At 42.3% G+C, this 15,567-nt stretch overlaps 1 protein-coding gene across 1 annotated transcript; it reads left to right on the top strand.

Moving 5' to 3' along the window:
• Positions 1-2,215: 2,215 nt before the first annotated feature.
• On the top strand, positions 2,216-6,143 carry LOC120053524 (carboxypeptidase A1-like). The gene is made up of 11 exons (XM_039000658.1): positions 2,216-2,302; positions 2,710-2,791; positions 2,977-3,111; positions 3,285-3,389; positions 3,611-3,712; positions 3,945-4,046; positions 4,206-4,316; positions 4,868-4,958; positions 5,167-5,366; positions 5,541-5,625; positions 5,822-6,143. The coding sequence occupies exons 1-11, from the start codon at positions 2,235-2,237 to the stop codon at positions 6,007-6,009; spliced, it is 1,269 nt and encodes a 422-aa protein (XP_038856586.1). The 5' UTR covers positions 2,216-2,234; the 3' UTR covers positions 6,010-6,143.
• The last annotated feature ends 9,424 nt before the right edge of the window (positions 6,144-15,567 follow it).

Genomic DNA, 15,567 nt, shown 5'->3' with positions numbered 1-15,567 from the left:
TTTGTAAAGAAAGGGAATTCCAATACCTCACGGTCACCATACCAGAAATCAAGTCTGACAATGATTGATTTTTTTTTATATGGTTAATAAAACAGCTGTAACGTTTGATCGGTAGGACATATTTGTTTTCCAACTTCAGATTTGAATAGTAGAGAAGTAGATGAAGATGTCATACAATCTAACTTTTTGTCTGACTTGTTGGGAAAGTGGCCCAAATGTCAGTTGTTTATAAACAGTTAGAAAACGTTTTGTTAATGCGGTAACTTAAACAGCTGTAACGTTTGAAGTGGATTTAACAAGCCTTAAGACAATTAAAGCATGGATTGTTTATAAGTGCCATTCAGTGGTTGAATGGGCAAGACAAAATATTTAAGTGGCTTTGAACGGGGTATGGTGGTAGGTCCCAAGCACACCTGTTTGAGTGCGTCAAGAACTGCAAAGCTGCTGGGTTTTTCCACACTCAACAGTTTCCCGTGAGTATCAAGAATGGTTCACCACCCAAAGGACATCCAGCCAACATGATACAACTGTGGGAAGCATTGGAGTCAACATAAGCCAGCATCCCTGTGGAACGCATTTTGATGCCTTATAGAGTTCATGACCCGATGAATTGATGCTGTTCTGAGAGCAAATGGGTGGGCAACTCAATATTAGGAAGATGTTCCTAATATTTTGTACATAGTTGTTTTGATATAGTTTATAAAAGTTTGAAACAATTTGAAGTTAGGATAACCTGAACATGTGAAAGTTGGCTTGGTGTATCTAGCTTGAACGGTTCAAGAGTTACTGTTGTTGAGTTATTTTATGCAAATGTATGTGTATATTTACAATCGCTAAAATTTTTCAAGAACTTGATGTTAGTATAGCCTTAACATGTTAAAGTTGGTTTGGTGTGTCTAGCTTGAAGGCTTCAAAAGTTACTGTTGGTGAGTTATTTTATATGATCAGACCGAAACATGAGCTCAGAAGTGATCGGGTGAAATATGAAGCTAGTGGACGGAGACAGCTTCAATCAGAACAGCAGTATCAATTTATAGCCTGCCCTTCTCATTACAGACACACAAATATCATACATCGAAGACATGCTAAAGTTCACCATTACAAAAAAATGAAAGGGGAGGTTAGCATTGTCCTGGGGGTTATGATATTTCTGTGTCTAACTTTCTCACTCATTATTCACGATTCATTCAGGATTATCCGTGATCATGGTAGCATCCACATTAATGTAGAAGTGTTTAGAGACATATTATATTCCTATTTACAATAAAAGTGACTCCAAAATGACACAATACATTATTTACCATACATTTGTATTGGGCACAAAATAATCTGAAACACAACCAAAACAAACAGAAAATGCATCCAACAAGTGTGTGGAGTCACAAGCTTGTTGTGGTCATTGTGTGCTATGAATATGGGCCCACATACTTTACATTTTACTACTTGAATACACATACTATACACTGTTGGGCTCCCGAGTGGCACAGCGGTCTAAGGCACTGCATCTCAGTGCAAGAGAGGTCACTGCAGTCCCTGGTTCAAATCCAGGCTGCATTACATCTGGCTGTGATTGGGAGTCCTATAGGGTGGCACACAATTGGCCCAGTGTCACTGGGGTAGGTCATTGGAAATAAGAATTTGTTTTTAACTGACATGCCTAGTAAAAAAATAAAATAAATTAGAAGGGAATTAGTCCCAAAACTTTTGCTCCCCTAAAATGTGGAGACTATGTATAAAAAGTGCTGCAATTTCTAAACTGTTCACCTGATATGGATGAAAATACCTTAAAATTAAAGCTGACAGTGCACTTTAAACCACATTGTCATTGTATCTGGAGTACAGAGCCAAAATAAAAATAAAAATTGTCACTCTCCCAATACTTTTGGAGCACACTGTATATATAAAAAAAATTGGGGGTCAGGGGCCCCCTAGCGGTCAGGGGCTCTAAGTGATCATTATGTTGCTTATGTCTGGAACCGGCCCTGAAACTATATATGTTTGTTTCAGATTTATTCATAAAGACATGTATAAATGTATAAAACTGCTGGCAGAACTGATGCAAAAGGTGCAGAAACCAGCCGTCTGATACTTCCAAATATCTCCGAGCTAGCGTGGGAAGGAAAGCAGCAGGCATAACACGTAAGTACCCTTAAGCAAGGTCGTGGTTAGGTCATGTGATCTGGCGTGTAGCATAAAAGGTGGAGGCTACTGCCTGTGGCTCTACTCCATTGGTAATGATGAAGAGGCTGCTCGTTTTGACTGCGCTGTTTGTGGCCGTTTTCGGCAAGGAGACTTTTGAGGGGTGAGTGGACACACCAATATTTGGTGTCATGTTTGATATATCACCAGTAGTTGCTATGTAAAGATTGAGGAGCCATAGGAAGGGTAATAATGCCATATGTCATGCTTGCCCCTGTGATTCTGGAGACATGAGTTGCTTCTTTAGACTGAACGACAGTCAGGCCTTATTACTTTACAATCATCACTTCAACTGAATCATTAGAAATGACTACTCATGGGGGGAACGGACAGATATCTTCAATGATTACTGTAAAGAGGAAGCAAAGCTTATGGTTAATGTTGAATAAAACCGTAAGTGATGCTGTAAGCAGACGTTTAGCCACAGTCTTTGTTGGGTAACATTTTTCTCTCCCTTTCTCAACTCCAAGCATAGTTGTTGAAAGCTGAATGTTTCTCCTGTCTTTGTAGGGACCAGGTCCTTCGTATCACTGCGAGGGATGAGGTCCAGCTCACTCTTCTGAAGGATCTGTCTGAGATGGAATATCTCCAGGTGTGTGACATGATCATCACCACTGTAGAGCCTTGACCAGAACATTTCCCTTTCACTATAGCTGCTCAAAACACTTATATCGGCATACATTTTAGTCCAGGACTAGGCTGAATCTGTGTCTGGGCCGGTCTGGCCCATTGTGTTGGTTTGTTGACCTAACGTGTCATTCCTCTCCTCTGTCCCAGTTGGATGTGTGGATGGAGACCACTGACCTCCCCACTTCAGTGGACATCAGAGTTCCCTTCACCAGCCTGCAGACCGTAAAGGCCTTCCTGGAGACCGAGGACATTGAGTACTTCATCATGATCAAGGACCTGCAGGTAGGACTGCTTTCTGAGTCAGGGAGAAAGTGACTGAGGTCAGGGTGATTACTTCAGTCTTACATCATCTTGGCTGATCTTTAAATGTGTAAATCCATGTCATGACTTACAGTAAATAAATAAGATGGTTGAATAAGCCTTGTAGTGACTTTTGACCGCCCTTTTGCCCACAGGTTATGCTGGATGAGGAGAAGGAGCAGATGCTGAGTTCTGCCCGTGCCACTGCCCCCAGAACCAGTGATGACTACGACTACTCCAACTACCACACCATAGCCGACGTAAGTTCTGCATCCCGAAACGCAAGCGGCAAGGAGAAATGGGACAGCCCATTTCACATGACCACTCAGAGCAGCACACATTCAGGCAGACACTATTAACTGTTATCATAAGATCCACATAAGAGTGACATGACAGTGACATGGTCTGACATGACACCTAGAGAATTGTTTGAGTTGACTGTAACATCTCTCTCTCTCTCTCTCTCTTTCCCTCTCTCCAGATCTACGCTTTCCAGGACATGCTGGTGGCTGAGAATCCCAACCTGGTCAGCAAGATCGTGATTGGCCAGAGCTACCAGGGACGCCCCTTGAATGTGCTCAAGGTAAGTTCCTGACCACAGTGGGCCTTGTCATATTACTAACTAGTACTCTTTACACGTGAAATATACATCTAATAGAGACATACAAGCCTAGTTTTTGCCTGATCCTGGATGAGACACCATTTTTTGGTACATGTTAATTAAGTGCTTGGTTGTATGTTAAATGTCTCACGTTTACAGTATTTGAGGATTACGGTAGATGTTCTTTACACCCCCCTCCTTCTCTCTTTTCTAGTTCAGCACTGGTGGAACCAACAAACCTGGTATCTGGCTTGACACTGGAATCCACTCCAGGGAATGGGTCACACAGGCTAGCGGCACCTGGTTCGCCAAGAAGGTGCATCAGCGCTAACTCCCTGACAGTCTTTAAACCTTTCCCCTCTCTTCATCTACGCATCTGTTCACCAAACCACTGTATCACTCTCACTATTACTCACTATGTATGGGCAGTCATGATTGAAGATTTATGATATCATTTTTCTGTTTCAATGTCCAGATTGTGACCGACTACGGACGTGACGCCGCCCTCACCGCCATCCTGGACAAGATGGACATCTTCCTGGAGATTGTGACCAACCCTGACGGCTACTACTACACGCACACTAGCGTGAGTCGCTCACAACAGAAAATGTGTCATTTACGGTACATTTTAGGTTAATGTTCCGTACTTGATCGCTATGATTACTAAATGTCAGATTTTGTTTACATCATGTTATATCGCTCCACCTCTTTGATTATTAACTACATGTTACACGTGTGCGTGATCTGAATCTCTTATACATATGTAAGATCTTAATTTGAGCCAGTTTCCTACAGCATGAAAATAATCCTGCAGCAACAGGAAATTTGAATAATTGTGTGGATTATAATTAATGGAGATTTTTGTAAGGGTTGATATGTTTTTTGCAATCGAAAATTAAATCTGAAATGTCAAAGTGGAAATTAGAAACTTCAGAAGTCTTTTCAAACCTCAAATACACTGCACATTTTAAATTTCCTGCGTTGCAGGAAAGTTCTCCTGCTACAGGGTGATAAAATGAAGATCCTACATCTGTACCGAATATCAACTATCGAATCTAACTTTCACAAATCTCAGTGTTGTATCCTGTTTTGTCATTTGACTTCGCTCTGACATCATCAACCTTTCATGTTCCACAGAACCGTATGTGGCGTAAGACCAGGAAGCCCAACCCTGGTTCTTCCTGCATTGGAACTGACCCCAACAGAAACTGGGATGCTGGTTTTGGAGGTATATTTTCCAGTTCACTTGAATGTTGACTCAAATACAAAAGAGTCAGATGTCACAAACACAAATCTTAATTTTTTGTCAAATAAAGAGGTATCTCCTTGCAACTGGTGAGACAGTATTTTACTGTGGAAAATGTGCATTGTTATTTTTTAGTCTGGCACTAATCTTTTTTTATCCTGTTGTCTATCTCCTCTGTTATCTTTGGTAGGTCCCGGTGCCAGTGACAGCCCCTGCTCTGAGACTTACCGTGGACCCAAGGCTAACTCTGAGTCTGAGGTCAAGTCCATCGTGGACTTTGTCAAGTCTCATGGCAACCTGAAGGCTTTCGTGTCCATCCATTCCTATTCCCAGATGCTCCTCTACCCCTATGGTTACACCAGGACCCCCTGCAAGGACGAGAGCGAACTGGTGAGTTCAGCATCCATCAACTAGTTGTCTTTGACATGTTTGGTAACAACTTGTGGCATCCGTGCCTATAGGCAGCACCCTGCCTGCATTCTCCACTACATGTGGCCTCAGCTGGGGAAGTGTGGCTCCAACAGGGTACTTTAACATTACGTTACTTGTATTATCTGCCCACAGCACAACCTGGCCAGGAAGGCTATCACTGATCTGGCTTCCCTGTACGGAACCTCCTACAGATACGGCAGCATAATCAACACCATCTGTAAGTGTCAAAACCCGGCTTAACCTATTCATTGCTTTAAATGGATCCCATCGCATGCCATTCCAGTCCACTCTAGTCCACCACGGTCTATCAACATGAGCACACGCCATCTGAATAATATAAACAATGCTGTTATATACTCTGTGACATTAATACAGAAACTATTGTCAATTCCCTTTTTTCTTGTCAATTCCAGATCAGGCTAGTGGTGGTACCATTGATTGGACCTACAACCAGGGCATCAAGTACTCCTACACATTTGAGCTGAGAGACACCGGTCGCTATGGTTTCATCCTGCCAGCTAATCAGATCCTTCCTACTGCCAAGGAGACTTGGCTGGCTCTGATGGCCATCATGGAGCATACCAAGGACAACACCAACTAGATGGGTCACCACGACAACCTACAGGACACTGTGTCATTGTACTGTTGTACATATATAGGAAAAGTTACCATTAAGTCTACCATGGCTCTTTCCAGGGCACAATGAGATCAATAAATGTCAACCGTTATACCTGATTTTGTCTATTTCATTTTTCATACTCTGCCAAGCTCTTTGGGTGATGCCAAAATGAAGCAGAGAGAAAGGTTGTTATGGTTGAAGTAATCTCTCTTGGAGAGGTACAAACTGTATACGAAAAAACATATTTGAACTTGTATGTCAAAAATAAAGGACTTTAGTAACATAAGAAAATGCAAAAACATGTTGTTTTAAAATGACTTCTAAACAAAAAGAAGTCCCCTGTGGGGGTGGGAAATATGGACCTGACAAATATTTCTAGGGAGTGATGTGGCTTCTAAAGCAGTTTTGGTGTCTCTCTGTCTCCAAGGTTTGTGGCCTAACACATGTCTAAAGAGGTTCAGCAAGGTTTCCCAGGTCATGTGGTTTAGAAGGGTAATGGGTGTGATAAACCCATTGGATCATTTCACCTGGTTTAATGTACACATATGTTGGTTTGAATTAGTTAGATTGTTAAACTGCAAATAATCTCTGACATGAATGTCTTTAAAGGAGATGTGCAGGGCATGCAAAGTGTTGGTCCGATGTTTCATGAGCTGAAATAAAAGATCCCAGAAATGTTCTATATGCACAACAAGCTTATTTCTCTCAAATGTTGTGCGCAAATTAGGTTACAACCCTGTTAGAGAGCATTACTCTTTTGCCAAGATAATCCATCCACCAGACATGTGTCACGCTCAGATCTGTTTCACCTGTTCTTGTGATTGTCTTCACCCCCTCCAGGTGTCGCTTATTTTCCCCAGTGTATTTATCCCTGTGTTTCCTGTCTCTCAGTGCAAGTTCGACTTGTATGTTTTCAAGTCAACCAGCGTGGTTTTTACCGTGCTCCTGTTTTCTATTCTCTTTTTCTAGTCTTCCCGCTTTTGACCCTTGCCTGTTTTTCTGGACTCTGTACCCGCCTGCCTGACCCTTCTGCCTGCCTTGACATCGAGCCTGTCTGCCACTCTTTACCTCTTGGACAAAGAATCTGATTTTGACCTTTTGCCTGTCCACGACCATTCTCTTTCATACTCCTTTTGGATATTAATAAACAAAGACTCTAACCATCTGCCTCTTGTGTCTGCATCTGGGTCTAACCTTGTGCCCTTATAGGTGTGGCATATCAAGAATCTGATTAAACAGCATGCTAATTACACAGGTTCACCTTGTGCTGGGGACAATAAAAGGTCACACAGCACAATGCCACTGATATTTCAAGTTTTGAGGGAGTGTCAAATGTATATGCTGACTGGAGGAATGTCCACCAAAGCTGTAGTCAGAGAATTGAATGTTAATTTCTCTACCATATGCCACCTCCAATGTCGTTTTAGAGAATTTTGCAGTACGTCCAACTGGCCTCACACCCGCAAACCACATGTAACCACGACAGCCAAGGACCTCCTCTTCCGGCTTCTTCATCTGCGGGATCATCATATCTCAATTACCTCGTACCCCTGCACATCGACTCGGTACTGGTATTCCCTGTACATAGCCATGTTAGTTTAAATGTGTATTTTTATTAGTTATTCACTGTGTATTTATTCCTAGTGTCACTATTTCTTTTTTTTACCTCATCTTTAACTCTGCATTGATGGAAAATGACCCGTAAGTAAGCATTTCACTGTTAGTCTACACCTGTTCTCTAATTAGGCCCAGCCTTTGGATCTTTGGTTTTCCTAGATTTGACTACTATATTGTCATCACTACATCCAATGGATTTAGATACTGCTTTCAAGCTTATTTCTGCAGCATTAGTAAAGATGTGATCAATACATGTTGATGATTTCATTTCTGTGCTGTTTGTAACTATCCTGGTAGATTGATTGATAACCTGAACCAGGTTGCAGGCACTAGTTACAGTTTGAAGCTTCCTCTTGACTGGGCAGCATGATGAAAGCCAGTCAATATTTAAATCACCCAGAAAATATACCTCTCTGTTGATATCACATACATTATCAAGCTTTTCACAAGCTTTTTTAGCAGTTGGTGGTCTATAGCAGCAGCCCTATTACTTCAGCAGTATTAACATGAGATCCTCTGTAAGCTTTACAGGAATGTGGTTCTGAATATAAACGTCCACACCTCCACATTTGGCATTTCTGTAAATCTTATAACCATGTATTGTTACCATTGTATCATCAAAGGTATAATCTAAGTGAGTTTCAGAGATTGTCAGAATATGAATGTCATCCGTACTAGCAAATCATTGATTTCATGAAGCTTGCTTCTTAAGCTACATATGTTAATGTGGGCTATTTGTTAGCACTTTTCTGTGATGCCTGATTGCTAAGCTTCCCAGTAAAGCAATAAAAACAGAGGTGGACATGCTCCGGTTATTTACGTTAGTGCAGGGTGAGCTGCACACGGTGGACTTTCTGCTAGGGCACACTGTCTTAGTGCTAACAGTATAACTCTGCTTTATAGGCACATGATTACTGCATACAATACCTGTAGGATCAGCAGAGGCATTCAGGGCAGTAAGAGGGACATAAATTAGGTTACTTACATTGTGTTTTCCGGCGCCCCTAGATGATGTAAATGTTTTAAAGCATTATGACAACTCAGCGACACAATGGTAGGGATTAAATGGGCTGGGCATGCGGCCATAAAAGGGCAGGTAACTCCCACGAGCCTATTTCCAGATGGCTGCGACTCATGGTCCGTTAGAGTGGAGAAGTGAAAACTATATGAATCTTTAACAATGTTGATATGTGGTGAAAGCGAAAACTCCACAGATGATAAGGATATGCTATTTGTTGGCCTATGACATTATCGATTCACAGCCCAGAAAATCAAGAATTTCATTTTATATATTGTTTTCACTAAATAACAAACATCTTACATGGTAGGCTAAGCTTCGATTTGGCCTGTGACTGAGCTAAGTTTTATCCACATTTCTGCAAAACCACCCAGCCAGTTACACCATTCCTCAAGAGCCAGCTTAACTGCCAGGAGTTCCCGGTTACCGATGTCAACATTTTTCTCTGCAGGTGAGAGCTTACGGGAAAAGAATGCACATGGGTGGAGCTTCTGATCACAGGGGGAACGTTGAGACAGAACAGCACCTACCCTGGTGTCGGAGGCGTCCACCTCCACGGTGAACTTGAGTTCTGAGTCTGGCTGAGTGAGGACCAAGAAATGAAGCGGCGCTTGAGTTCCAGGAATGCTGCCTCTGACTCAGGGGTCCAGTGGAACCGAGTGGAGGTGAGAGTGGTTAGAGGTGCTGCCAGATGGCTGTAGTTGCGAATGAAACATCTGTATAAATTGGCAAACCCCAGGAAACGCTGTAGCTGCTTCAGGTTAGAGGGTGCACCTCTACATAGCCTCGTGCTCGGGGCGAGCGAGGTTATACAACCAGATACTGGGGAGAGGAGCTCCAGGCTGGAAGTCAATGGCGCAGTCGTACTGCCGAGCAGGCGGCAGAGACAGGGCATGGTGCTTGCTGAACACAGGATCGTGATACTCGAGAGGAACTGATGACAGGTCCGGAGGATCTGTAATGGACTGGTGCACAGACAAGGCAGGGGCAAGGGCAGAATGTAGACAATCTGAGGGACAAAATTAACTCCAAGTGGTTTACCTTTCCGGCAGTCCAGTCGATCTGTGGGTTGTGCAGCTTTAACTATGGATGGCCACGAACCAGGGGAGAGTGAGGGCAGTTGATTATGAGGAAACTCATCCTTTCCTGGTGGTTTCCAGAGAGATGCAGGATGACAGGGATGGTTCTCTAACAGACACGGGCGAGGAGCTGTCCGTTGAGAGCGTTGGCATCGATGGGGGAATCGAGTGGAACAGTGTCCAGGACCAACTGGTTAACGACACCACGGTCCAGGAAACACTCGTCGGCTCTCGATGAGATCAGGCAGAGGCAAAGCCTAGCTCTGCCACACGAGTGTGCCGTCAAGCAGGGGTCTGGGGGGAGAGGGGCAGGCGATTTGGCTCCACAGTATATCCCCCACTGCTGCCGAGCCACCTGTTTTGCTGGACGCAGGGAGCAAGGGGAGACAAAGTAACCAACCTGGCCACAGTATAGGCAGCTCCTAGTGCTGATTCACCGCTGCCTCTCCTCTGGAGAGAGACGAGCCCGGCCGAGCTGCATCGGTTCAGGTTCAGGAAAAGACATGAGAAGGGAGGCAGTCGGGGAAGGAGAACAAGGCAAGGAAGCAGATGTTATTATAGGGCATGCACGGAGAAGGTTGTCGATGAGGATGGCAAGAGGGATGAACTCATTGAGTCCATCAGGCTCATCCCTGGACACCAACTAATCCTAGATAGTCTCAGTGAGAGCGTTTTGGAATGCTCCCTGAAGAGCCTCCTCATTTCAGTCGCTCTCAGCGGCGAGGGTGCGAAACTCAATTGCCATTTCATCGATACTTTCGGAGCCTTGACAGAGGGACAGGAGTCGTTTAGGGCATCCTTACCGCAGACAGGGTGATCGAAGACTCTCTTCATCTCCTCTGTAAAGCTGGAGTAGGAGAAGAAGACGGGGGACTGTTTCTCCCATACCGCTGTGGCCCAGGAAAGTGCTGCAATCAGGAGTGAAATCTTGGCCCGTTCGCTAGCATAAGAGTAGGGCTGTTGCTTGAATACTAGTGAACATTGTACAAAAAAAGCTCCGCAAGCTCCGAGGTTACTATCATAACGCTCAGGAGCTGGAACAAACTGCTCACGGGGCGGAGGAGAAGGACTAGGGGCTGGTTGCAAGCTCTGGGCGAAGGTTCGACCCTTCAGGTTAGAAAGTCTCCATGAAAACTCCTTGACGTGCTCCAGAAGGGTTTTCTGGGCTTGGTCATGTTGCATCGAGCAGTGCTCCCTGGCCGGCGAGGATTTGGTGGAGAGGATCTAAGTCAGCTGGGTTCATATCTATGGCCAGTTCGTACTGTTACGTGGGGCGGAGCAGGTGAACCCAAATGCAGACTCAGATGAGGAGACAGAGATAAGGTAACTAAGGTATTTATTGAAAAGTGGGGGGGGTGTGCAGGCCAGAGGAAGCTCGGGTGGGTAGCATGGAACCAGGAACTGCGTCTGGGGAAAAGGGAGTAGGGGCAGGGTAAGCAGGTCCGGAGCGGAATCCAAGGAAGCAGTAGAGCGGGGGTCCAGGGCAGGGAAGCAGAACTGACGAGACAAGGGACTGGAGACAGGGACCAGAGTCAGCACGGACGGAATGAGCAGAACCTACGAGCTGGCAGTGTGGAAGTGACAGGGCTGAGTATTTGTAGAGGCCTTGATTGTGGAACAGGTTGCAGCTGGTGGGGATCTGCTCTGCCTCCAGCACACCTGTCTCCACTCACACAATCACATACACACACAGAGAGAGGGGGAGAGAGCACTGGGGGAGTGGCAGCAGGTTAGGGAGACACAGGATGAGAAGTTGAGGGTGTGGCAGGAGCAGATGTAACAAGCCATCTGATGTGTTTCCAGCTCTTCTCATCAATAATTGACTTATAGCTTGTCCATGAAAGATGACTTTCAAAATATATATATATATTTTTAAACAGGACATTTATTTTGTGTGTGTTGATCTTCTGAACTATGCCATTGCTATTTAGCTGAACAGACATATTACCTTTTGCATTGAAGTGTGTATGGCTATCACTGTAAGTAGACAATGTCTCAGAATTCAGGCAGTGCAGCATAGGTTAGATAAAAAGTAAAGGCCCCTTTAAATTCAAACTGTGTTTTTACAGGTCCACAGCAATTTGCAATTGTTGTTGTCTTTTCTAAACTTTTTGTCTGTCAGATAGCCTAGGCCTACAGCAAATGTCACTGCAAAAGTTTAACATTCTGCCATCACCTACAAAGACATTTGATCGAGTTCGCTATTGCTAATTTCCTTTAGAACACTGCCTCGGCCTAATTCGAATACATCCAAAATATACAGCAAATAAGGGCATTATTGTCACCATAAAAAGTGAATGGTGTGTGATGGGTGTTTTTCAGGGTGAGTTTTTTAATGCTCGTTCACGCTCGCACAGTTTCAGGACGGATCTGATTTATAAAGTATAAAGGGGACACATGGGTATGTATGGCGTGCGCTAAGTTTATAAATCTCAATATTTTTGTAAGTGCGCAGTCTCTTCAGAAATAGCGCACTCAGATATTTCGAGTGGAATTTACGCAACAGTTATAAATGAGGCCCCAGGTCATTTGAAATGAAATCGGTATGTACTTCCAGTCTCCACATGGTGCATGTTATAAAAAGGGTGACTGCAGTTTGTCTTATGCAATCAAGCTGAAGACAACAATGACAGAGTAAAGATTTTTTTTTTCTCCAGAAATAGAAGTATATACAGTCTGTCTTGTAGAGCAGGGATCTGAATGTGCAACTCTATGTTGTATTTGTATTTATTATGGCCCCCGATGCAGCTACTCTCCTGGAGTCCAGCAAAAGTAAGGCAGTTATACATTACAATACATTAACAACAGATTTAACAACATATTAAATGTCTGCCCTCAGGCCCCTACTCTACTACCACATATCTACAACACAAAACACAAGACTTTAGTATGTTGTGTTTGCTCTATTTGCAACATTCTACATTTTTCACTGAATTCACTCAGGTCACTAAAGTAAACTTAAAAATCCATAAACTTAAAAATCCTCAAATGATGATTACTGTTAACTGTTTTTTTTATACAGTTACCGAGGTACCCGCCTACTGTTTGTCTGTAGCACAGTTACACAAGGTCACAAGTTTTGTGAAACACCCAATGCTTCCTTTGAAAAAGACAGCAAAGCAGATGCACAGGCAGGAAGTCTCTAACCAAATGATTACTACACACTTCCTGCATCTGCATGATAATGAAAACAAGTCGCAGTATGTGTGGGCTTTAGATAGGGAATGGAGGACATATAGTAAATACAGCTGTACATGACTGTATCAAGACTCACCCAATCAGCCCAAGAGGGTCTATGAATCAGCTGTGTGGCAGACATATTGTTCATCTCCATAACAAATGTGAAATGTGTTGCACATGACAGATACATTTAATCAATTTGATATGCCAAGAAGTTGCTGCTCCTCTGTCTGGCATATGATAATATCCCATACAAAATATGAATATTATTGTCAATATTTATTGTCTAATCTTAATTATTTTTATATAAGCCTATAAAAGGACATTTTTATTCAACATATGTAAATTGACTGTAAACACACAAAAAAATGCCTATAATATTTGCTTCACCACACCAGAACCTCAGATAATGCAGCAACAGCCAACAAAAAATATTGAAATGTTCTCAAAGTTAAATGGTCTACTGTAATTTACAGGTTCATTCATTTTATTTTCATTGTTGAGGAGGCCCCCTTCGCTAAATGGTGATTGCCTGTCCTTCACTTTATTGGTTGCTCACTCAATTCCTATTGATCCAGAGTTGGGGAACTGTAGACTCCCGAGTGGCGCAGCGTCCTAAGGCACTGCATCTCAGTGCTAGAGGCATCACTACAGACCCTAGTTTGATTCCAGGCAGTATCACAACCAGCCGTGATTGGGAGTCCCATAGGGCGGCGCACAATTGGCCCAGCGTCATCCGGGTTAGGGTTTGGCTGGGGTAGGCTGTCATAGTAAATAAGAATTTGTTCTTAACTGACTTGCCTAGCTAAACAAAGGTTAAATAAATAGATAGCTGATGTCTTTCAAAGTAACAGTGGGCAGATTTGATTACGCTGAACCGTGTTGCACTGGTCTATGAGTGGTGAGGGAGAAACGCACTTCTCAAATCGAACAGTTGGCTAATCTGAACCGCTCAGTCATTTTGTCAACAAGGCAGCATGGTGCATCGTCCAGAAACATCCATTTTGTTTCCATAAAAAATATTTTGTTTAATTTTCTAACTAGTTTTCATTGGGAAATCACTTTTGCATGTGAAAACAGAATCCTACTCATTACTTCACATGCTTAATTGTGCAGTTGTGTAAAGTACTTAAGTAGTACTTGAAAGTATTTTTACTTAAGTAGTTTTGTTTGGTATCTGTACTTTACTATTTTTTATTTTTGACTACTTTTACTTCACTACATTCCTAAAGAAAATAATGTACTTTTTACTCCATACATTTTCCTTGACACCTAAATGTACTTGTTACATTTTGAATGCTTAGCAGGACAGGAAAATGGTCCAATTCATGTACTTATCAAGACAATATCCCTGGTCATCTTACTGCTCTGATCTAGCAGAATCACTAAACACAAATGCGTCATTTGTAAATTATGTCTGAGTGTTGGAGTGTGTCCCTGCCTATCCGTAAATAAATAAAAAACAAGAAAATGGTGACGTCTGGTTTGCTTAATATAAGGAATTAGAAATTATTTATACTTTTACTTTTGTTAGTTAAGTACATTTTATCAATTACATTTACTTTTGATACTTAAGTATGTTTACAACCAAATAGTTTTAGACTTTTACTCAAGTAGTATTTTACTGGGTGACTTTCACTTGAGTCATTTTCTATTAACGTATCTTTACTTTTACTCAAGTATGACAATTAGGTACTTTTTCCACCACTGTAATTGTGTCACTTTTGTTTTAAACAGACTTTGCAATGGGATTTGAACAGGGAACCTGGCTCACACCTGGGAGGCCAACCTGCTCTCAGAGCATTTAGTAGTATTTTGTACTGAAATCTGAGACCCTCCAAATAGTATGATGTTACATTTCATATGGTATGTATTAATTTGTGGATGTCCATCACTCATTTCGTATGATATGTTATAAAATTACAAATCTTATTATATGTTACGATTTTTCAAAACATACAATAAGTTAAGAATTTTCTAAATGTTTATGATGCGTCACAATTCTAGCTAGGTGGCTAATGTTATCTAGCTCTCTAACGTTAGCTAGGCTAGGGGTTAGGGTTAAGGTTAAGTTTAGGAGTTAGGTTAAAGGGTTAAGGTTAAAGGGTTAGCTAAAAGGGTTAAGGTTAGGGGAAGGGTTAGCTAACATGCTAAATAGTTGAAAAATAGCTAAAAAGTAGTAAGTTGTTGAAAAGTTGCTAATTAGGTAAAATGCTAAAGTTGTCCGTGATGACATTCAAACTCACAACCTTTGGGTTTTTAGATGTTTGCGTTATGTGCCCATCCATCTTCCCACTCTGACAAACCACCATCCTTTTGTTTTTTTGCCAAGTACATCGGTCTTACAGTGCATTCGGAAAGTATTCAAACCCATTGACTTTTTACACAGTTACGTTACAGTCTTATTCTTAAATGTATTAAATCGTTTTTTCCCCCTCAATCTACACACACTACCCCATAATGACAAAGCAAAAACAGGTTTTTAGAAATTTTTGCAAATGTATTAAATTTAAAATGGAAATATCACATTTACATAAGTATTCAGACCCTTTACTCAGTACTTTGTTAAAGCACCTTTGGCAGCATTTACAGCCTCGAGTCTTCTTGGGCCGTACGCTAAAAGCTTGGCACACCTGTATTTGGGGA

This window comes from Salvelinus namaycush, chromosome 9 (assembly GCF_016432855.1).
Source record: "Salvelinus namaycush isolate Seneca chromosome 9, SaNama_1.0, whole genome shotgun sequence".
NCBI lineage: Eukaryota > Metazoa > Chordata > Actinopteri > Salmoniformes > Salmonidae > Salvelinus > Salvelinus namaycush.
This window is presented reverse-complemented; position numbering and strand designations above follow the sequence as displayed.

What these genes read in the sequence shown, in the direction of transcription:
- LOC120053524 (XM_039000658.1), top strand. Translation starts at nt 2,235, where the DNA reads ATGATGAAGAGGCTGCTCGTTTTGACTGCGCTGTTTGTGGCCGTTTTC. An exon ending in GCACCTGGTTCGCCAAGAAG is followed by an intron (nt 4,047 to 4,205) that starts GTGCATCAGCGC and finishes TTCAATGTCCAG; the next exon opens with ATTGTGACCGACTACGGACG. An exon ending in CTGGGATGCTGGTTTTGGAG is followed by an intron (nt 4,959 to 5,166) that starts GTATATTTTCCA and finishes TATCTTTGGTAG; the next exon opens with GTCCCGGTGCCAGTGACAGC.